This window comes from Odocoileus virginianus, chromosome 1 (genome assembly GCF_023699985.2).
Source record: "Odocoileus virginianus isolate 20LAN1187 ecotype Illinois chromosome 1, Ovbor_1.2, whole genome shotgun sequence".
Lineage (NCBI taxonomy): Eukaryota > Metazoa > Chordata > Mammalia > Artiodactyla > Cervidae > Odocoileus > Odocoileus virginianus.
The window spans coordinates 20,918,386-20,943,481 of NC_069674.1; the positions used below are offsets into that span (position 1 = coordinate 20,918,386).

General features: G+C 39.3%; 1 protein-coding gene across 1 annotated transcript in view; it reads right to left on the minus strand.

The window, feature by feature from the left end:
• Nucleotides 1–25,096, minus strand: part of EXOC4 (exocyst complex component 4) — an 814,875-nt gene that overhangs the window by 590,675 nt on the left and 199,104 nt on the right. The window contains exons 8-9 of the mRNA XM_070465647.1: nucleotides 18,644–18,789; nucleotides 13,183–13,271 (exon numbers count right to left, since the gene is read on the minus strand). Of these exons, the coding sequence (XP_070321748.1) occupies nucleotides 13,183–13,271; nucleotides 18,644–18,789 (235 nt within the window). The remainder of the gene's footprint in view (nucleotides 1–13,182; nucleotides 13,272–18,643; nucleotides 18,790–25,096) is intronic.

Below are 25,096 nucleotides of genomic sequence, written 5' to 3' on the forward strand. Positions count from 1 at the left end.
GACCTTCTCTTGAAAAAAAATTTAAATGACACATTTTAGAGGAGTTGGAATTATTGATTCCAATGGATTCCAGAAAGTCAAAGAATCTAAAAGGGTAGATAATCAATGAGTGAATGGTTTGTCCCATTCATAGCCTCACTTGGATCAATTCTCTTTCTGCAGCCACGTGGTGGGAAATATTGTCCACACATCGCTCATTGCTAACCTTTCAGGACAAGTCAAAAACTCCCCTTTCAGATTAGCTGTAATTGTTTGTTTGTTTTACTTTGTTTCAGTCATACAGTTTGTTGTTTTTAAGAATTTGCATTGTTTTCAATAGATCATTTCAATTTATTTCTCTCTATGATACTAAATTGATCCCTCTGCTAGCTCGAGGATATTTTAAGTTGAGTTGTTAGCAAATCATGAGTTAGAGTGTAACTTTTTTTATTTTTCATTTTCACAAGTAGCAAAGCAATGATTTCAAACTGGAGGAAAGAGGAAGGCAGAACAACAAGGTACATAAAACACTGCCAAATGCTCATATCTAAAGTAGTTACTTCATAGATAGAAGGCATGTCCACTACATTTTAGCCTCTTTATTTTGCTATATACTAATCAATCTAAATTATTTTTGTAGTAAAATTCAGACTTAGTGACACTGAAGAGCAAAGTAACTTTGAAGAGAAATGGCTACTTTCATGATGGCCATATTTATTTCGGGGAAATAATTAGGAAGAGCAGATCACTATAGAGGCACTAAGCACTGCCCTCTTGGTTAGAGATATATGTGAATTCCATCCAGATTACTGTTGTGAAAGCCACTTAACATTATAAGACTGGGATGATCACCACGTTAAACATGGTTTCTCAAGTCTTTAACTAAAAGGGCTTTTATCAAAGAAAACAGAAAAGAAGCAAAAGAGGACCATTATAGGAGATTTTACTAGAATTTCTTTGTCCATTAGCAAGCTTATTCAATCATTAATTTCAGAAGAATTTATTTTTGAGTATCTCCCATATATGAAGAATGATGCTAAGTGCTGGGGTGGGGGATGGGGGGCAGGAGGGGTGCAGATATAGATAAATTAACAATAACTAACATTTATTCAGGCTTCCCTGGTGGCTCACAGGTTAAAGCGTCTGCCGGGAATGAGGGAGACCCGGGTTCGATCCCTGAGTTTGGAAGATCCCCTGGAGAAGGTAATGGCAACCCACTCCAGTACTCTCGCCTGGAGAATCCCATGGAGGGTGGAGCCTGGTAGGCTAATGTCCATGGGGTCACAAAGAGTCAGACATGACTGAGCAACTATTCCGCACTTAGTATGTGCCAGGCACAGTTCTAAACACTTTACGCATATTAATAACTCTTTCTATCCTCACTATGGTCCTATGAGATAGATACATTTACAGTTTATAGAAAATAAAACTGACATACAAAGGAGCTAATTTGCCCAAAGTCACCCAGATAGGAAACCTGTTACAGAGACCATACTCCTAGTCCTCAGACTCAGAACAGAGAATGACTGAGAGGCTAAGACTCAAGAATCCAGAGGTTTGGGCAGAATGAGACTCAGAGAAGTCATTTAACTTCTTTTTACAATTAAGACAACTAGAAAGTAACTTGTACAGAATCGAAAAAGCAAGTTATTAAGAAAGATGGATAGTAGCTTGATTTTAATAGCAAAAATAGAGGATATATCTGGAAACAAAAATTAAAGAATTCCTTTTCTTCAGAGACATAGAAAGGGCACCAAAGTTAATAGATCAGTTAAATCCTAGAAAGGAGAAAGCAGTATTTGCAAGTTAAAAATAGAAGAGGAGGGGGGGAAAAACCTTTAACTCCATTACACTTAGGGAAGGGAATGGTAATGGTAATCAAACATGCTGAAGGCCTTAATCACCAGAGTTGATAACAGATTAATCCAATTAGTTAGGTTAGCTAAGGTTAAATAGATCTAAACAAAACTAAAAGAGAAACATGAAAATAGGTATTATAAAAAGCTATCTTCGCCCCTAACACTCCATAAAAACTACTTCTCTTCTTGTACTTCCTATCTTACAACAAATAACATCGTGATCTACCCAAGTCACCAGATTGGAAAACTGGGAACCAAGCCTATCTATTGCTCAGACTCCACACAGAATGAATCCTGTCCACGTGACTCTGCCCCGAAATTAGCTTTTGGATCTCCTCCCACCTCTCCGTCCTCACTGGCTACCACCCTTCCAAAAAGCTGGCATAATCTCCTATAAGCTCTCACCTGAAACAGCTCCACAATGTACCTTCTTATCTCCAGTCTCACTGCACCGATTCTCTTCCATAAGCCACCAGAATATCTGTGCTAAAATGCAGATTTGATTAGGTGACTCTCCTGCTTTAAATCCTTGGACGACTCCTCATCACTCACAAGCCTTCCTGCTGTCATACCAGGTCCCTTGAGATCTGCCAACTGTCCCCCTTGACTGGGTCCAACCTTCCCCTTGTGCTTCAACCACAGCAAAACACCTGCATCTCCCTGAAGCTCGCACACAGCTGTGTATAGTGTTACAGCCTCTCCCTACCTGCGGTGAGTGCCCTTCCCCTGGTCAGTCCAGTTAACTCATCTTTTCAACTTTATTTTTAATATTTCTTTATTTCCTTTGGGCTTCATAGGGTCTTAGCTGCGGCAGTGGGGGCAGACCTATGGCATGTGGACACTGAATCCCCCGTCCAGGGAAGGAACCTGAGTCCCCTGCTCTGGAAGCTGGATTCTTAACCCCTGGACCACCAGGGAAGTCCATCCCATTTCAGTACAAAGATTCCTCCTTTGTAACAGCTTCTATGGCTATCCCAGCAATGTTCTGTTTTCTCCTCCGTGCTCCCCAAGGTACTCATTTATGAAAACTGTTGGCCTGTCTTGTCTCCTACAGAACCAAGAACTCTTCCACATGCAGACATCCTAGGAGCAGCACCTAAAATATGGTTGGCCTGAAAACGTTGACTATGTTGTCACAGCCAACATGTCAATTACCAGAACCTTAAGAAAGAGGCAAGGTAAGAGTACTGCTGGCTTTGTTACACAGATGAGTAATCTGGAGCTCAGAAACGTAAAATACCTTGCTTGGTAAAAGCAAGGTGAATACTAAGTAAGTACCCCTTCCACTAAACAAGAATGCTCCCATAGCTGCTCAAAGCGCAAACAGCCGCACCAATATTCCACATACAAACCTCACTAACCAACTGAACAGGGATATGTAAATGAGCTAACTGGTGCTGAAATCAGGCACTAATGTGCAAACAAACAGGGACTTATTTGAGTTAAGTGGGCATGAATATGCAAATGAACTGGCTGCAGTTCAGTACATGTCATCACAATTCTAGGAATGAACATCCTATATTATGACTATTACAATATTCATGTAGCATTCAGAGAGACTATCATATATTACTGTAATATGGGCTTTTCAGTTTAAAATTGTGGTGAAGCCAACAGTGACTTGATGTATATTTTCATCCACACCACAATGACAAGCTGGAAATCCAATATGAGTACACACAACTCTGCCACCTCCATACAGAAGTAAGCTGCCATCTGCAGCCTGAGCTGAAACAAGGGACTTTGGAATTAGGTTGGGCTGGTCCTTCATGATCCAGGTGCTGCCAGGATCTCCAGCCAAAACTACTGTACAGTCTGATACAATACTGTTACCGCAATTGCATTTAAAACAGTTATTTTTTCCTGTAGGATTTTTAATAAAGTGGTAAGGCTATACTACTTGAACACCACTCAGAAAATCCAGTATGTGATTATATTTAGTTTTTGGTCTAGTATAATCTTTTATATTCCTATCATCACCAGCACACCACTGGTTTCTATCAATTCTTCATCTCTTAAATGCTATGATGCACAACAGCCAGAGCCATTCACAACAGCTTTGGTATCCTTTCTGTCATCTCTGGTTCCCCAAAGTTATAAATTATAATCAGTAGAGGTCTGTATATATGAACTGATTTCCTTAATTAAAGAAAAAGTTATAGCCAATTAATGTTACAAAACAAGAAAAGCCTATACTTTCACATTTACATGCCTCTATCCCTCCACACCCACTGCCTGAAATGCCCACCCCTTCCTTCTTTATCTGGAAAGCTACTTTCCATTCTTCATAAGCAGTTCAAACCTTAAATACTTATGAAAGTCACCCTGCCTCTTCCGGAACTTATACACACATTTCAGTTACATACATATATATACAGCTCCATCATAGCACGTATCAGAGCACTGTGATCACTTGCCTGTACATTGAATTAACTGCAACATAAGTAGAGCTGCGAGTTATAGAGAATCCAACTATTAGTGACAAACAAGACTGCATCTTCCTCTTTCATGGAGACGTACAGGTGGGACGGTGGCTCTGGTCATCATAGTGTAACACTCCATGGGACCAGAAACCTCAGCTCTTTTTTCACTTGTTGCCCAACCATCCCTACAGAGTGGCCTCACCCACGTGGTCTAAGATGACTCCCCACCACACTGCATTCATACTGTGTATGTGAGAACATCACACGGCACACACGCACCAGGCTGGGAAGGAAGAAGAGTCTTCTCCTTCCCTTTAAACGTAAGACCTGAAGTTCCACACATCACTTTTACTCACCCTCAGCTGGCTGGATTATGTGTCCCTGGCTGGCTGCAAGGAAAGCTTAGACGTGTTTCTATTTGGAGGTAGCCACGTGTACAGCTAAAAATTAGGGGTTCTGTCAATACAGAACAATTGCTGGGAGACAAATGCCAGTCTCTGTGACACACTCACAGTCCCTTTCTGTTTTTTTTTTTTTACTTTAAAAGGCAAAACTCAAAACCTGGTTCTGTTCATCATTGTACCCTAATGGCCTAGTGATGTGTCCAGCACAAATACACATGATAAATCCATTCCAATTCAATAAATCAACAGGAAGTCCTAGAAAACACAGCAAGAAAAAGGAGAACAGCAGCTGACTTAAAGTTAGGTTCTGACACCCAGATGCAGGATGAGAGAGAGGAAGGCGCAAGTCAGAGACGGAGCCCTCCTAACTCCAAAGTTGTCCTCTCATGAAGTCCGTAAGGTACAGGACTAGTTCAGTAATCATTCACGGCTTCAGCAGGGGCATGCAGTTCCAATGAAATGGTGCAGGCCTAAAAAAAAACGAACCCAGCTATTGCAGAAAACTCCAATCTAGTTTAGACTTCTAAACAGTAGCATTATACTGCAATGTATGATTGTGTCTCCGGAGACCTAGAGGGCTTTTTAAAAATTAATTATTATACTTCTACTCTTAATGAAATGTATAATATATGTAAGAGTGTACTTGGCATTTGTATTGTTTTAAAAATAATAAGACTAGCACTAGCATTTCCACCAAGGAGCTTAAGAAACACAACACTCCTATTCTCTTTCAAGGCTCATGTGCTCCTCTCTTGGATCATATACTCCTCCATCTTCTCCAGAGGTGATCCCTTTCCTAAGTTTTATATTTATGCCCCTATCTTACCTTCTTCGCATTTTCATCACATAAGGAGACATATGCCTAAAGAAGATACTATTCAGTTCTGACTGCTTCTGATCTTCATGTAGATGGAATTAAGCCTATACACAGTCCTATGTGATTGCTTCTGAGATCCAACCAAACTAATGCAAAGCAGAGTTCATTCTTTTTCATTGCTATTTACTATCCCTCCACTTGCAACCATGGCTATACCATGATTTATTAATATATTTCCTTTCTTCAGACTATAGCATTTATTTTCAATTTTCTGTTATTCAAACAATGCTACTATGAACATACTTGTCCATAAGTTTTGCCTTTCACATTTGAGTTCTCTGACCACCAAAAATGTCTTTTCCTAAATGATATGAGGTTCAAATCCAACGTTTTTTTTTTTTTTCCTTTACAGGTACTCAATTGTCTCATCACTCATTATTGATAAGTCTGTCCTATCCCTCCAAACCTATAATATCCTCTCTCCCCCAATATCAAATTTTCCTTTGGGTAGGTGTCTACTTCTGAGAGTTGCCAGTTACCCAAAGAGGAAGGGGAAAGGAGCAGACAGAGGCAGGGTCTAAGTCGGGGAGGGGCTGACCCCCAGCCTCGCTGAGTCAAATCATAGCCACTTTCATCTCTTTTCTATACTGAACTGTGAAACGAGACATAAACAGAAGATGGGCTCTATGATTGAAAATGAGTTTAAAAGCACGAGATTATGAGTTCCATAGCACTTTCTAGCATTAAAAATCGACTGCTTTATTTTCTAGATGTCATACTATATGCAAGTTTACTTCAACTTCTGAATTTTTATATCAGATCACTTTCGATAAGGTAATCTCTATTAGTATTTCATTAGTATTACATTTTGAAAATATAATATTACCTTATGAATTATATCTTATTGAGGCAATGATAAACTTGTTATACAGCACTCCCACTAGTTCCTAATAACTGCTTTCCTCACTACATACCATAAATGCTTGTGGTCTTCTCTATCTTCTAAAAGATCTCAAGTCCGAATGAGCTGCATCATAGAAACTACTAGAGATGTCAAAATGCAATTTCTTATGATCCTAAAGAAAGTCTAAGAAAATAAGGAACAGCAGGAAGCTGCTATCTTCACATTATTAAAAAATTAATGTGAACCAAATGATGATAAATATCACAGAAGCTAACTTTCAAAATTCTATTGCATCATGTTAGAATTTTTTGGTGTAGTTTCTTCATACTTGGGTTTAAAAAAAAAAAGTTTAACTGAAGTATAACATAAATAGACGTGCATATGTATGACTTTTAAAACTCAAATATATATATCTCATTTAGCAGCATTTCCCCTTCTTTCCTATTTGTATGGATGAATAATAAATGGGTAGGACAAAAGCTTTTTTAAAATAAGGTTACATGTTATCAACTAGTTCTGCATAATGACCAAGGATCCTTTGTCAAGAGTGAGTTTTTTAGACTTTACTAAATGAGGCTTTGCAATGGCCTCTTTGCACTCCCCTGTTCCATTTTCTCCATGGTTCAGCTACCAGTGATTTGTCCACTATGTAGAAAGGATGGTGTATGAACTAGACTTACTCAGAAAATAAATACTTATATAAACTAAATCCACAAAAACAAAAAAAATTAAATAAAATACCTACATTTCATAGATTAAGGCTAAGAGTTGGTACACTCAATAACAGTCGTGGCATTTTATTTTCTACATGATTTGAAATAATGCATTTGTCTGCTCACGACCTGAGGAAAGTACATTTATTATAATACTACTTCTTAGGAACAGACAAAGAAATTAGAATTAGCACTTATAAAAATTTGATTATAATTTCATTATGAGACAAATCTTACATATAAGTAAGTTATGATCTGTCTTTTTAAAAAGAATATTAAATACCCAAAGGAGGGGGAATCAATTTTCATATACTATTTTAGAACTTAAAACAGAAGCACTAACTCTAACAGATAAAGGTTATTTTGAAATAATTATACGCAATTTTAACCAAAAAAAGTTCTTTTTTATGCATGTCACCTGCATATTGTTACTGATTTATTAACAAAGTCATTAAGCAAAATTTTAACGACTACAAAGAATTTTCTTATCAGATTTCAGGATATAAAGCTTTACAAGTTCTTATATTTAAGGCTGTGGAACAAAAGAGTGGTATGAGTATGAAATCACTGTGCCTCACTTCAGCCAAAATGTCCCTGAAAATATATGCATAAGAGAAACCTTGCTTTAAATGTTCCATTATAGAACAGCTTGCTACTTAGGAGACTCTTATTATAAATTCTCTGTGAAAAGGATAATCAACTCATGGTTAATCTATTTCAAATATTGCCTTACCTTAAGGCAAGGCACCTCCAAGCAGATTAATTACATACAATATTATTAAGTATTCACAACCCCAGTAACCAACAACCCATTAGAGAGAAAAACTCAGAAAATTCAGGTCAGGTCAGTGTAAGAGCCCAGTTTTCCCTGATGCCAGTACGTCTGTATTTACTATGTAAAGCAAATCCTCTTAGAGAAGTCAATTCTCAAGTGGTTGGAGCTTTACAGACTATTTCAATGTCAGGGCCATAGAAATGCTACTCATTAAACTAATGGGAATAAAACTAATACTCTTAAAGGTGATATGACTGAGAACAAATAGAAGCACTAAGTAGCCCCAGGACACAGAAGAAACTGGAATCGAAACTGAGCGTACATTTCAACTTGGATCAGTGACAATTAATGTACCCTACCCACTCATGAGTTCCAACATCTTTAAAAATGAACATAGACAAATCACAGAACTATAAGTCTGTTTCTTAAAACCCCCCCACTAGGGTTTCTCAAATAAGTAAGCTTGAACCTACATGTAAGATGTTGAGGACAGAGGCCTCCTCCTTCATCATGTATTTTCTAAGTGCCTAATTCAAGTCAAGCATTGTCCCAGGCCATGGAACACACCATCGATGCTTGCATTCTGAGGGATGTGTAGAAAATTAACAAGTTAACCACTGATTGACCAGAGGAGTATTAGTACATCTTTTGTTACCCAAATATTATTGACCGGAGTGTTTCAAAATTCACTTACATAACAAATCGCCAACCATAGGGATTAGTAGCTTCTGCAAAAAATCGCCAGTCAATAACGTGTTAAGAAGATGTATATATATTTTTTAATGTATCATGAGGAAAATAAAAAACCTGCTGAGATTAAGAATGTTAGGATGCGAGAAGGGGAGACAGGATACTGGAAGAGATCGGGAAACAATAATGAGATTTGGGCAGGAGACCCAGACTTGGAAGTCATCTGTATCGAGGCCGCAGGCAAAGCTTGGTTTTGGCTGAGCTCGTCTGGGAAAAAGCCACACAGCACAGGAGAGATTCCAGGACAAACCGTGAGACGCTCCGCGGAGGCCTCGAGAAGATGCAGAAAGAACATGAGAAAGAGGAACGGAAAATAGCTGCTGAGAGAGGCGGTGAGATGAAGACAGAAAAGAAACACAAAATCTGCCAAGATGGAGGTCACTGGTGACCTTGAGGAGAGCCGACCCAGAGGAACAACGGGAGTGGAGGGGAGGAGAAAATGAGGGATAAAGAGGGGGCAGCGCCCTTCAGTCAGCAACAATCAATTGTTTTACACACCATTTTAATTTCAATCAATTACAGCTATTCTAATTTTTCCAGAGTTTAATATCGAGTCTACCAGTCACAATATCCCCCTAAAAGAGTCAGAAATGATAACAGCTCTATTTTTCAAATGAGAGGTCCGAGGCACAGGGGACTGATTAACCGAAGAGCTTATTTCAGTCATGGGTTGCAGTGAGTATTTTGACTTTCCTTTTTTTTTTTTTTTTTTAACCCTCATGAGATAATGTGTTCATCAGTTATCTTATTCTCCTGGAGAATCATGCACTAAACCTGAGATGCTATATTCAAGCTAAACATTCATTAAAATGAGTATCTTTCTAAGCGACCACATGGCTGCCTAAGCGGAACAACGAACCAGTCAGTGAAGAGGCTCGGAACAACAGGACGTCTGTGATTAACGGAGACACATACACAAGTTTGATTTCCACCTGTTACCCTGCACACTTGGAAATCGCACCCCCACGTCCTCAGCCCAATTGCCAACAGCAGACTATATAATGAACCATCTGTACCCTGACAGAGCCAACTGAGATGGGTTGATGGTACCAAAGAAATCTCATTTTTTTATTCTTTTCTTCCCCCTTGTGGGTTGTTAGGTTGGGTAACATTTTTAATTGCATGATGAATTGGAAGTGTTGGCAGGAACTGAACTTTTGTCAGATTTGAGCTTTTTAATGTTACTTTGATGGTCTGTCTTTTACCATGCTCCTACATACAGAAGGAAGAGCTGACCTCATGAACCAAACCACTGCAGCTACGTGGTGTTAAGAGACGTGACAAAAATCCCCTGCCAGTCTCTCATGATGTGACTGAACTATTAAGCTACACCTTTTCAGGATAAGCTGAAATGTGGATCTCACTGTGGTCCTCGGACGGGTCAGATTAATAGAATAACTGAGAAAGAATGACCGTTTTTAATGAAAAATTGGTATGACACCCTCCCCACCTTTTTCCCCTGAAATATTAAAAGCATTCTTCAGAGAAACTCTAGCTGCTAAATGAAACACTACCAGACTTGTACAATAATTGGTCAGGTGATATAGTCTCTCACCAAGCATGTGATGTGTCAGTTCAGTTCAATTATTTTTTAATGACTATTATGAACATGACATGTTTGCTAGCTACTCTCTACCTGTAACCAGAGATAAATGCGCCTGTTTTGCTCAACACAGGTAAGTACAATAGACTGTTGCTTGAAAGTTCCATATTTCAATTAACTTGTTGAAAGACGGGAAGTTCCTAGTTAAGATGATGATGATTCTTCAATTAACCACCCTTGCAGAATGAAAGTCCTCTGTAATTTAACTGGATTTTAATGTTTTTCAATTATACACAGCAATGCTGTCATAGGCCAGACAGCTCAAGGGCAATCTTTGTACTTAATAAAGCCATGTATAACTGCAAAGAACAAAAATGTATTTATGTATAGGTTCTGCTGCTGCTAAGTCACTTCAGTCATGTCCGACCCTGTGCAATCCCATGGACTGCAGCCTACCAGGCTCCTCCATCCATGGGATTCTCCAGGCAAGAGTACTGGAGTGGGGTGCCACTGCCTTCTCCATGTATAGGCTCTACTTCAGCCTAAACTTAAAAGCAAATGGAAACCTAGGAAGCTGGTAATGGCTGTCAGTGGTCCCATCTCCTTTGGGCCCCTAACTTCTCAGTGGTAAGCTGTCCATCCTGTTTTAGACCTTGTCCATCCTACTTTAGACCGCTACCACCCATATTCCTCCTGTCAGTGAGTCAGTCAGTCTTTATCGAACATATACCATACCAGGCACTGTGCAAAGCACAGGAAATAAAGAAGTACTTCCCTCTCAGAGCTTATACTTCAGTGGCCGACTCAAACAGTGAGCATTAATCCACACTCCAGTGCAGAAAGTGATCAGAAAGGGAACACTAAATGTGTGAGCACACAGCAGGGGGAATGAGCTCAGAGAGAGGTAGAAACAGTGTGTGTGTGGTTTTTTGGGTGGTGGGCAGGAGGTTAGTTAGGGAGAGGAGGGACCAGCAGAGTAAATGACAAATTTAAGTAGGAAAGCTGAGTTGCATTTAGCCCAATGAGGAGACAAACAGAATGTATGTGAAAACTCTACAGTGACAGAACTAGTAATAACAACATCTGAGGAGGAAGGCATTAGAGTTACTACATGCCAGGCACTTTTCTTAACCCTGTTCACAGCTTTACTCACCTAATTTTCATAACAACCTCATGGGGTAGGCACTGCTATTTTTATCCCCATCTACAGATAAGCAGAAGCATAGAGCTTCTGAAGCTAGGAAATCGGGAGCTAGGTTTGAAATGCAGGCAATATGGGCCCAGAATTCTCTACTCTTCATTGATTGGCTATTACTGTCTCTCAAGAGATCATGGACCACGACTGGGGAGGAAGCAGAGAAAATCCCTCCACATGGCTAGAGCAGACTGCTTACTCACTGGGCTTACTATCTAACCAAAAAGAAGAATCTAGTGCATACTTATGTGTGCTCAGTCATGTCTGACTCTGCAACCTCAAGCACTGTGGGCCACCAGGCTCCTCTATCCATGGGATGTTCCAGGCAAGAATATCAAAGTGAGTTGCCAGTCTCTTCTCCAGGAGATCTTCCCAACCTTAGATCATATACTAGAAGCCAGGTGAAAAGGAATTATATGGGTAAATTTTAAACTATTCCTTAGGCCAACTCTGAATTCACAAATGAACTCTGTGAGATGATTTGCTAGACCCCCTACCTGGCAGTTCAAGTATAATCAGTCCTACAAGAATGTGTGTTCCAAAACTGTCATTGCCTTCCAAGCTTTGTAGTTCATCCTGCATTGCTAGGAGGTCGCTGGCTGCAGCGACCTGGATCACATTCCTCCTTCACTCCTTGTCTGACCACACAGCGGGTCACTCCTTCACTTATTCCAAATCTAACTACTCTCCATACTCCTCCACTTCAAGACTCCAAGACACACACTTCATGTTTTCTAGAACATATAGCAATATTTAGTACTAAATAAGATGCTGGTAAGCTAATGTCCTTTTCCTTACATCCTCAAACATATTTCTAGGTTTTTAATTCTAGAAATTCAATCTAAAGAATCATTCCCTTCCCTCAACAAACTTTGCAATTTGCCTACCACCTGCTTAGCTGTTAACCACTGACTGTCTGACACTGCTTGGTTTCTGAAGGGTTTTTTTGTTTGTTGTAGGTGCACCATGGGGCATCTTAACTCCCCAGCTAGGGATCGAACTTGTATCTCCTGCATTGCAAGGCAGATTCCTAACCACTGGACCACCAGGGAAGTTCCTGATATTGATATTCCTCCCTTATTTTCACAACTGGATCTTCAGGCTCTATCTTTTATTTGTACCAGACAACTTCCACCCCTTTCAGTGCTTGCCTGTGCTGCATTTAGCAGGCCTCACGAACCTTTCTTGATTGATCACATTTACCATGATTAGCGTCCTTTTGATCACAGGGAAAAAAATGTTATTGGCATGATTTTTTTTTATTTAATTAAATTTACTTATTTTCTTAAGTATTTTCTCCTTCAGATTTCAACTCTTTAGTAACCACACCTAAGTATCAAATATCCTGTGTATCAAAGCTATGTTCATCAGCACACAATGTCTAAAGGCATCCTTCTTCCCTTTAAATAATGACAGAGGTAGCGTCTGCCCTTTTCCAAATCTCAAGCATTCCTGTGATACTCCAGAAAGTACTGAAAACAATAATTAAAATAACCATGGCAGCCACAGAAGAGGGGCATTCCTCTAGACGGTGACTAGAATCATGTCCGTCATCTTTAAGCAAGAAGAAATTGCCCTCCTTCTCTTTTCACTTTGAGCTCACACTTGAATGGTGGCAGGTCTATAAATCCTGCGGCCGTACTAACAGTTTTAGCGGCTTGGTGGCAGATGGGAAATGATAGAAGAAACAGACTACCAAGTATTTAAATCTTTGCTACTGTCAAAGAATCCTATGAATGCAGACCTCAAATTCACATGCTATAAACACTTCAGATCTTCCTCCAGAAAATGAGTTTTTCCAGGGAGGGTCAGTTACCCACCTTGAAGTTCTCCGCTCCGACTGTATAGCTCTCTTCTCTGTTCTCGCAAGTAGGCGCTCATGCTGATGGCGTGGGAGGAAGATTCGAACCTGCAATGAAATGCAGCAAAAAACACACAGTGAGGGAGTAACCAAATAGGTGGTGTCCAGCATCCCCAAAGTATCCTACTCCATCCCTGGGATGCTCCCTAGTGTTCCATGACCAAGACGTCCTGATCCAGGGCAGGCTGCCATGGATCAAGATTTGTGAATGGTATTCTTGGTGAAATGCTCCTCCGTGACAGTATTTGGATCTTCTGCTCATTCTTGATTTCAACTAATACAACTTGATCTCTTGCAACTTTCTTTGGTCTTCAGATCCATCGCCAGGATCCCTATACACAATCCACAAGAGCATCTCATAAAGTCATTCAGACTTTCCTCCTATGCCACCCAAAAGCCTTCAGTGGCTTCCAGCTGCCACCACAGAAATACTGGCTCCTTGGAGCCAAACTCTTGCCTTTCCAACTAGTGAGAAGATGAGCACAGTGGGCTGTTTGAAATGATGTTAAATAGCTACACCAGAGAAATAAGACATCTGTGGTCTCTCCCTAACAGCCCTCAAAAACCATATACTTTCTAAGCAGCTGTTGGGATTATTACCTGCCACCTGCCACAGAAAATACTTCTAAAAATAACAAGCTACACAATGTCTGTTTACATCTCCCCAGGAATGGTTTCAGAGGCTAGAAACATGGTGGATGGGTTCCTAATCTAGAACATGTCTTAAAAAGCTAAAATGACAACAAAGTGAATAAAAACAGAAACAAATCATAGTCTTGAAAGTAACTTGCAGAGTGACTTCCCTGGTGGTCCAGTGGCTAAGACTCTGGGCTCCCAACGTAGGAGATCTAGACTCAATCCCTGGTCAGTGAACTAAGATCCTGAATGCCACAGGGCAGACAACAATAAATAAATTAAAAGGCACCAATTTCTTTAATTAAAAAGAAAAGGTAAAGGCATTGTCCATTCACTCACTCATTCTTTAAAAAATAAAAAAAGAGTAACTTGCAGATAAGGAACAACAACAAACAGGAAAAATTATGCTTATATCAAACAGTAAATCCTTCGATGTGCTAAGAAATCCCCTTTCAAACCTGAGGCTTTCAAAGCCAGGATAACAGGCTGACAGGAGAAATCCTTCTAAGAATTATAGCCGCTCGGGGGTAAACACAATGAATGAGCATCAGTGACAATGGGACAGGTTTCTGGTCACAACAAAGGAGCACCAGTATTTTCTTAATTATGCCTTCTTTATCCATTCTTGGACAAGGAAGATGAATACCAAGATGAATGTCAGTGTGAGGGAAACACTTGAGTTACCTGATCCTTCTCTGCACCCTGCCAAGTACTGAGGGCACGAATAGCCAGAAGGAGGCAAAGTGCGCAGGACTTCAAAAGTGCCACCTGCCAGCCAAGAGCTGACAAGAAACCACTGACCTCCAGAAAACACACTGACAGCTACTGATCAGAATCGGCAAGGAGAAAAAAAAACTCGAGCAAAGACTAGAAAGGCACACGGAATACCATAAGAGAAGACTTAAATACACCCAATTAACCTTGGCTAGGGGCAATTAAAGAGAGCAATAAAGTTCTTCATGGATGTGATAAGAACAGAGGACTTGCCAGAATCTGAATCCTTTATGACCTGGTGCATTTTTACTACTTGGGAATCCTTTTTGTGTTTGCAACAAGCCACAGATTGATACAATTTTACAGTAAATTTTACAGAGACAAGAAGGATTAGCCAGTCTCACCTCATTTTACAGCCGAAGGCATTAAAGGCCACTAAGACAGGAGAACAGCCCTGACTCACATGACTCATTAGTGGTGGAACCAAGACGAGAAGCGGCAGATCTGTAAGAATGGCCTAATTCTGTGTGAGTGATGATTCTTATTACTATGCATTAATAATACAGGTGTAATGATTTCTTAAGTTCACTTACTTACTTTCAATAACTTATGTTTTCCAAAACCACAATTTCAAGATTGGTTAGGTGTCTAAAAATGCTTATATGGTCTGATGTTCAAAGTCAGGGGTGAGGGGTGACAGCATGAAATCCAAACACCCTGAAACTTGCTTTTGGCAACATGCGTAGACTGAAAATGGTCAGTTGGGCTTGAGGAGGGAATAGGAGGATGAGGAGGGGTGGAGGAAGGAAGGCAGGGGAGAGAGGAAAAGAAAAGGCCTAACAGCAGGCCTTAGGCAGTACTTGAGGCAGTCATAGCTGCCTCCATCAATCACCTATCTCCCACTGTATCTTGCTTGCTGGCACAGCCTCAATTCTATCTGGGCATCTATGTCCTCCTTCCCTCTTCACTCAGCAGGAAGATCAGGGGAAGGGGCCCCCTCTCCAGGTAGAGACCTATTACCAAAGATGAACTCTCACTGGTTTAAAGACAATCACCATGGTCTCCTTCCCCTTGCCAGTGACTGGTTCAGGAATGGGCCTCAGGCCTAGTTTTCTTGAGGAAAACTTGCAGAGGGGCTTTGCCACTGGCAGAAAAGATTAACAAATGGATGACTAACCATTACTCATGAATTAAAAAGGATTTGAAATGGTAAAGCCATTTTGGAAGACAGTGCCATGGTATCCTACAAAGTTAAAACACAGTCCTACCATGTGATCCAGCAATTACACTCCTGGGCATTTACCCAAATGAGTCAAATACTGACACTGACCCTAAAACCTGCACATGAATGTTTATCACCACTGTATCCATAACTGTCAGAAGCTGGAAGCAACCAAGATGTCTCTCAGTAATTGAAAGGGAAAACTGTGGTACAGTCACAAAACTAGTATTATTTAGCAACACAAAAGATGCCACAAAAAGACATGGATGAACATTAAATGCATATTACTAAGTGAAAGAAGTCAGTCTGAAAAGACTGAGTATCGTATGATTCTAACTGTAAAAGATTCTAGAAAGAGCAAACTACAGAGATAGTTTAAAAACAAAAAAAGATCAGTCATTTCTAGGGGTTCGGGAGTAAGGAAAAGAAGGAGGAATGAGTAAGTGAAAAACAGGATATTTAGGGCAGTGAAATTACTCCCTTAGATACTATAACGGTAGATACATGACATCATGTATTTCTCCAAACCAGTGGAACTACATACAACACAGAAGAGGGAACGCTAATATAAACAAAGGACTTTAACAATGATGTATCAATGTTGGTTCCTCAACTGTAACTAATGTGCCACGCCTAAGCAAGATGTTAATCAGAGGAGAGACTCGTGGAGCAGAGGAACATAAGGGAAATCTCCATACATAAGGGAAATCAATTTTTCTGCAAATCTAAAATGGCTATAAAAAATTAAGCCTACTAATTAAAAAAAAAAAGATTTGTGGGGTGAATCACACACTTTCCTTAACACCACCATTTTTACTGGAGTGGGACTGAATGCAAAGAGAAAAGGAAAGGACGGAGTCCTTGATGATACTGTATTGGTGAACTGAGGAGTCCTCTATAGTCACTCTTATGTGTGAGGTAATAACCTTCTTACAAGTTAACCTATTCACTTGGGGTCCTATGTTACTTGCAGACTAAAGCATTTTAACTCATACTGCAAACAACCTGTGAATAAAACTGTGTTGTATTTTGTTTTGCTTTTTTTAAATAACAAATTCAATAAACAGAATGGATTTTACTACAGTGTGGGCACAGGAAATCTCCTCTCCTCAAAACTACAAGATAAATGAACTGCTGAAACCTTAATGATTAAGAACTCTCCTGATAGAAAACAAATCTCCAAAGTGAATCAACAGAAGATACTGGACTTCCAAATATTCAAAAAGAAGGAATTGACAACACTGGGATGTATTTCTGTACTCACTTTACATGCTTAGATTTGCAGATATGTTTTTTAAATATTTATTAATCCTCACAAGAACACAGGTCAGCCAAGATTTAAATCCTGTTTCTACCACTTGCTAGTTATGTGAACTTATGTAAGTTCCTTAACCTCTTCTGTGTCAAGTTTTAAATTTTTTTTTAAAAAACAAACTGAATTTTGGAATCAAGTTTATAGAAGATACAAAGCAGCACAAAGAGTTTCTGTACACCTTTCACCCCAAACCCTCCCTCATGTTAACACCTTACATAATTGCAATACATTTTGTTGCATCTAATAAACTAACATGAGTATGATACTGAACTACAGACTTCATTTGAATCTCACAAAAGTGTTCCACTAATAATCTTTTCCTGTTCCAGGATACCACACTGCATTTAGATCATGTGTAATTTTGACAAATAGACTTCAGTTTCCAATGAGCTTTTTCTTTACCATGTATGTTGTCCAATAATCCCCTCTGGCTAGTGCTGAGCAGAGAAAGTCATTGGCCATGAGAATGAACGATACCAGTAGTGCCTGGTAGCCTTTGTTTCCCAAAGCACTGCTAACTCAGGGGAAGGGCTGGCTTTGCTCCCAGGAAGGTTCAGCAGTCTCCTGAGAAGCTTAAGAGCTGCTTTCGATTGGGAGTCCCTTCATGGCCTCCACCAATACCATGCACTCATGGTACCATCACAAGTGTTTACTTGTCTGTCTTCTTTACTAAATTGTATGTGTCTAAGAGGTTAGTGCCTCAATTTTTTTTCATGTGTAAAAGAGGATGAAAAATAGTACCCACACCCATAAGATTTTTATAATGAATGAGTAAATGAGATAATCCATGAAAATGGCTTCATGCCTTGGCTAACACTTAGTAAGGACTCAGAAGTGTTAACCACTACTCTTGCTGCCCAAATTTGATATAATCTGAATTAAATTATGATTAATTTGAGACTCTCCTGAAAAACCCATTTACCACAATGCGTGGTACATAGTAAGCACTTGAGCAATGGTAGCTGTTACTGCTATTACTATTAATGTTAATAATAATATTAACTGTTAGCTATTACCAACTGACACCAACTTATGACCAGCTGAGGAGGGTAGTTGATCATAATGAGGAAAAAAGAATGTCCACGTTATTCTTTTATTACTTCAAGTAAAACCCAATACTACTTAGCTAGCTTTATAATTTTATTAACAAAGGTTGTTTCTTGGCACTTGAGGCCTTTGCAAAGGCTATACTACTTCATTTCCTTTCATTCCATACAAAATTCCCCAGAAACAAGAAGGGAATTTCTCTTCATTTTATATAAAAATACCCAGAAATGAATTCCAGAAATTTTTTTTTGAAAATTTTAGATAGTCCAGCAACCATAGTTCAAAATAGCCACTTCTCTTACAGAAGACGAAAATACACAAAATTGAATATATATATGCAGTATATGAGAGGAATATATATTGCTATCATAATTCTTTCAAATCAACTTTAACTGGGTGAAATAATGACTGTTAATAAAGTAGAGAACCATTCAGCTTGGATCTAACACATCTGAACATCTATCTTACCAGCAGGGAGATACTTACTTGAAAAGAGAATTTTTTGGCCTTTGAGGCTTCTTCTTGGCAAAAAAGGCTGCACAGTCGCGTCCACTGCTGGCATAACTGAGCTGAGCTGATGGTTCAGAGGCTGTACGTGTATTTTTCATATCCAAGTACTCAGTCAACAGCATCTGTACAAACAGATAAACACTTAAAATTAACATGCACCTTTACGATATGCTATTAGGAAAAAGCAATTTTAAAACCATGAAGACCTAATTCTAAAACCTCCTTGACTAAGAAGGATATTAACCTAGCTATTCATTATTTCTAGTAGTAGACCTAAGGAAAGATTCATTATGGCCAGAAAGTCATCGATTTGCTACCCATGCCTAAAACTGAGAACAGGGTATAGTGGGCATTTGCACATGGGGGTAAATGGGAAGTTTTTATTGAGGGTCTACTATGTGTCAGGCATGAAGTTGGGTGAGTCAAGCAATATAATCCTGCAGTCATAATTTAATCCTCATTATTCCAAATTAGAGCAGCATCAGCAGTAATGCCATAATGTTTACTGAGGGCTTACTATTCTGCAGGCAAGGGGCCAATCCATTTAGATGTGTTACTTCATTTAAAGAACAAAATCTTATCAGGGAGGTCAGTTCTCAGAACATAGACAAGGAAATGAACCAGCAACCTAAAACACCTGCCAACCAGGCCAGCGGAGGCCACAGTGGACTAAGTGGTCTTGACCTGCAAATAATTTCGAGGGCCACTTCTCATCTGCAGAGCTTCAAAGCAACAAAAGCAACAGGGTTTTTTTTTTTTAAATCACTACTGCCAGGAGGTCCTGCTTATAAAAATCAATCCACTTCAGAGCCTCAAGGGTTCGGGGGCCTAGGCTAGAATCAGCTGTACTATCTCTAGTACAAGTGTAGTAAAAAGCCCCCACTGTTCGGAAAGAAAACAACAGATCTAGAAGAGAAATCACCACAGTTCCTAAGAATATCTAACCTGGGGCTAAAGTCTATCAACTCACTTCTATAATTATTTACCACATTTACAATTTCACTATAACCAAGTGGTATACAGTACATGTAGGCAAACAATTCTATTCAGGAGGGAAGTGAAAGCTTTTCAGACTCAGGATCCCATAATCACTAGTATCCCTACATAGAGGTAGGGGTATGTGTATGTATATGTGTGTGTGTGTGTGTGTGTAATCATTCATTCAAAGTGTGAGAACCATATTAAGCATTATCATCAAAAAACATTTATGAAGCACCTGTGAATATACTGCTCCAAGTTAGTTCTAAAGCCGATTATGTCTCTATTATGATCACATACACGTTACTGAGTGCTTACCACATATCAGGCATTTTGAAAACATGATCTTACTCAATCCTCAAATCTATGAATTGTTACTAATTGTAATTTAGAGATGAGGAAACTGAGAATTAGCAGTGTTAAACAAACAAGTCCATGTGGGTGTGGGGGAGCAGGAGTTAACAGGAAATCTCTCTACGCTCCAGCTTCCCTGATAGCTCAGTTGATAAAGAATCCGCCTGCAATGCAGGAGACCCTGGTTCGATTCCTGGGTTGGGAAGATCCCCTGAAGAAGGGATAGGTTACCCACTCCAGTATTCTTGGGCTTCCCTTGGGGCTCAGCTGGTAAAGAATCTGCCTGCAATGCAGGAAACCTGGGTTTGATCCCTGGGTTGGGAAGATCCCCTGGAGAAGGGAAAGGCTACCCACTCCAGTATTCTGGCCTGGAGAATTCCATGGACTGTATAGCCCATGGGGTTGCAAAGAGTCGGACACAACTGAGTGACTTTCACTTTCTGTATGCTCCCCATCAACTTACTATGAGCTTTAAAATGCTCTTTAAAAAACTCAAAAGAAAAAGAGAGGGAAGGAAGGAGGAAAGAAGAAACTAGCCTAAGGTCTTATATTTACAGTGTAACAGGTCAGGATTTCAACTGAGGTTTAGTTCACACCAGTCTGTTTTCTTGCCCATGGCAGTCCACTCTCACTAACTGCATAAAAACTATCAATGAGACTGAAGACAGGTGTCAGTGAATGGACTTTTGTTGTTGCTGTTTAGTCACTAAGTTGTGTCTGACATTTTTGAGACCCCATGGACTGTAGCCCACCAGGCTCATGGGATTTCCCAACAAGAATACTGAAGTGGGTTGCCATTTCCTTCTCCAGGGGATCTTCCCGACCCAAGGATCAAACCTGCATCTCCTGCGACGGCAGGCAGATTCTTCACCATTGCAGTCATCAGAGAAGCCCCTATGGGCTTCTTTTATTTCATCCTCTGCACAATAAAGGTACTTTATTTTATTTTCTGTATAATAAAGAGCTCACTGGGAAAGAATAAAACATGTTAAGAGATTGGTCAAAGTTTTATTTTTTTTATTTATGAGGTCCCTGGAGTATTACTCAGTATGCTGATGAAGTAATATAATGACAAGTACTATCTCTGTTAATATATCACGCAAATTGCACAATAGTCAGACAATTGAACTGGATCTGTAGTAACAATTCCAGTGAGGGACTCAATTATTTTGCAGATTTAGCACTGATGTTAATAAAGTTTGCAGGAATCTGTGATCAAAACAAGGTGAGTAAATCAGAAAAGAATTTCAACTTGTTAACATCTTTCAAATTTCAACATAGAATGATGTCTACAAATACCCTGGTTTCACTTAAACGTTGTTTATTACACCAACATGACAGAATTATGTTTCTACCAAAGCCACACTACACCAAAGTAATTCTTCTGAAGTAATTATTGTCCTAGAAATCAATGGCTGTCCTTTTATAATAAAATATTGACTGACCAGGACATAAGTAAGCACTATCCTTAAAATCCAGGTATTTTATGATCATTGTTCTTTTTCTCCACATCCCCTTAATTATTAGAGCTCAGGATTCTTAGTCTTTCTATTCACCAGCTTCTCTCATTCTATCTATACAAATGTACTATTTCTAATACATTTTTTTTGTCGACAAATATCTTGCTTTGGTTCTCACAATCTATTACCTTTTTTCCTTTCTGTCTTTTGGTTCTAAACTTCAAAAAGCAGTCTCCACACATATTATGTCCCCTACCATAATATGGTCTTTATCCCTCTTTTCTCTCCCAAGCTTCAATCCTACATCTGTGACTTCATGCCTGACCTATTCACTTATTTCACATAAAATCAATCCCAAATTCTGAAACCTAAATCCTCTTCCCATAAAAATTAGTAATTCCTTCTTTCAACTTTCTGTTTACTATTTTCTTACTGTCACTGATCTCCAGGTTTAAAACTTCATAACAATCTTTAATACATTCCCTTATCCTTTGTATTCACAAAGGAGTTAGTGTCCAAATTCATTAATCTTTCTCAACTCTGTAAATTTGCCCCTTCTGGTTCATTCTGACAGTCACCACATTAGTTCAACTCATGCAGTTTTCCTCACTGAGTTTTCTGTCTCCCACCTCTTATTCTTCCAATCCTCTTACACCTTCAATAGAGTGGTCCTCCTTAAAAAAAAAATGTTGCTCCAAAAAAGTGTAAAAGTGACTTTATCTACAAAACAGAAATAGGGTTACAGACGTAGAAAAGAAATGTGCACAGTTGCCAGGGGGCAAAGGGGCAATCAGGACTGACATATACACACTAAACAAAGAACAAAGTCAAAGTGTGAGTCGCTCAGTTGTGTCTGACTCTGTGCGACCCCTGGACCGCACCCCATCAGGCTCCTCAGTCCACGGGATTTGCCAGGCAAGAATATGGGAGTGGGTTGCCATTCTTTTTTCCGGGGGATGGTCCTGACCCAGGGATCGAACCCGGGTCTCCTGCATTGCAGGCGGATTCTTTGACCATCTGAGACACCAGGGAAGCCCACATAAAAAAGGGAACTAAGAACCTACTGTATAGCACAGGAACTCTGCTCAGTACTCTGAAATGGCCCGCCTGGGAAAAGAATCTAGAAAAGAGTGGATGGATATATGTATAGCTGATTCATGCTGCTGCATACCTGAAACTTACACAGTATTAACTCGACTCCAATAAAAATCATAAAGAAAAAAACCAACAAACAAACACAGTTGCTGCTGCCATCACTAGGCTCCTCATCTCATCATTTACAACAATCTGACCTCAATATTCCAATCATATCTTATTCTCCTTAAGGTGAAGCCAGCACTCCAATCAAGATCACAGACTTAACTTTTGCCTATACATGCCTGGGCCCTCTCATTTCTGGAATGTCTATCCTAGATTACCCTCTCTCCTAACAGACCCTTCCAGAAAACAGTTCCAATATTTTCTCTTCAACAACTCCTTTCCCAGGCCACTGGAGATGAGCTGTCTCCTTTTCTGAGCTCCTCAAGTACCCACTTTACATATCAGTAAGTAAGTATTCATCCAAAACTGCCCAATACTGTTAGCTATTATAATGAAAAGATGCCTCACCATTAATAAATAGGAGGAACTTTATGTTCCTTAAAGCATTATATTTCTTTACTTCCACCACAGAGCCATGCAACATATCAGTGAACCAAAAAACATAGGGAACCACTGAATTTTTTATAAAGCAAGTGATGAGAAGCCTTGATGTATATATGTTGTTAGATGCAAATTAGCGATAGTCTCCAAAGCATAAAGAGCCCTATAAATGAGTCCAGAGTACAAAAACCTACACTGTGAACAAAGCAAAAAAAGGAGAGGTGCAATTTTAACCACAGGCTTTGTGATGTCTGCTTCCTTCGTTGTGTTTCCCTCTCTTTCCTAATAAAGTTCACCACCAGCTGAAAAATACTGCCTTAAAACAGGTATAAGTTTTATGTTGACACTCAAATTGGCAAAGGTGTAGTTTATTTTTTTTAATATCTCAAAGAACAAATAGCCCCTACTCTACAATGCCTGAAATGTGTCTGAATTAGGTTAAATCTACTACAGAGTCTTGACACAAACACCAGATGCTTGGTAAAAATATAACCATATCATTTCTCGGTGATTCTACATCATTGTGGATAACATACTGCATCTTCTAAATTGTACATAAATTTCCTAAGTGCTCACAGATGAGTTCAAATTTCCATTTTTATGAAAAGAAATAAGCTATACAGCTTGTCTTTTGCCTGGGGAAAATCACCCAAGATTGGAATTCTGGGGTCAAAGGGCATTCATATAGTATCAAATACAGTCCGCCCACAGAAAATCTGCAGAAGATAACTCTTGGCTTTACATTCTTTCTAATCTCAGACATGCATCCTTTTTCTCTTTGTAAGTACCAGGAAGTACTATTTCTTGTTGATCAGGAGTTCAAAAAATTAAAAGGCATAGTTAATATCTGTGCTTTAAGTTTAACTTACAAGGTGTTCATTTGTACTCAGTTGGCCAAAATGTTTGTTCAGGGTTTTTCTATATGGTATTATGGTAAAATCCCACCTTTCTGTTCAACTTAATAAAACTGAAGACAAGAAATATGAAAATATAGTTGAAAAGTACCTGAAAAATCTATATATACCAGTGATATCAAGATTCAAATGTATTTACTGAGTATCTGGTATGTTCGATGGTTCTGCGGTAGAAGCAAAGAAGTATACTGCTTTAGCAGAGCATACAGACTGGGAGGTCAGGCATCTCTTCTGCTAGAATACTGATTAGCAGTTGCTAAAATGCGAGTCAGAAGTTCCATGATATATAAAGCAGGGCCAAGATGTTGAGATTTATAACATGCTCTAACACTGATAACATCACTCTGAATGAATCCCTCATTTACTATATAGTCCTCTTTATTCAACATATTAACTGTGGCTGCTTGTGGTTATACATGAAGAGTTTTGTTTTAAAATAAATGCAAGATTTACAGACTTAGAATTAACACATCTCCTATTATCAGCTTCTCCATTTATCCAACTAGCTACTTTCTGAAACATCAAGATCCTTCTAGATACTTAATATGGTAGATGCTTTTTAGTGTCTTCCAGCTTACAAAATCCTCACCTCACATAAGGACTGTTTCCCAGCCATTAATGGACATGGGAGGAGCTAGGCCTGTACCCTGGGATCTCTCTAGGTCAGAATCTACCTTGCCAGGGAAACAGCCAACCCTCAATCAGCCAGTCAGATTTCTCTCTCCCAGGAATGTGTTAGTGGGATACAGTCCATGCTGGTGAATGTAAGTGAGGAGATGTAAATACTCTGGGGCAACCATCTTTTACCATGTGGATGAAAAATCACAGAAAGCCAATCTGCACAGAGTGAATAAAGAATGAACCAGAGGACCACAGAGAAACAGAAGACTCACAGGAGAAAGATTCACAGTTTGCAAACTAAGTTTTCCACAGTGTAAAGGTCTCAAACTTATCTGATAAGGTCTTAGACTTTCTACCTTTGGGCCCCGCAATATATCCTTACAGTCTTCAGTATGTTGCCTTATTTTCTCCTTATAATAATCTGAATGAGTCTTTGTTTCTTCACTAAGCTATCTCTGGAT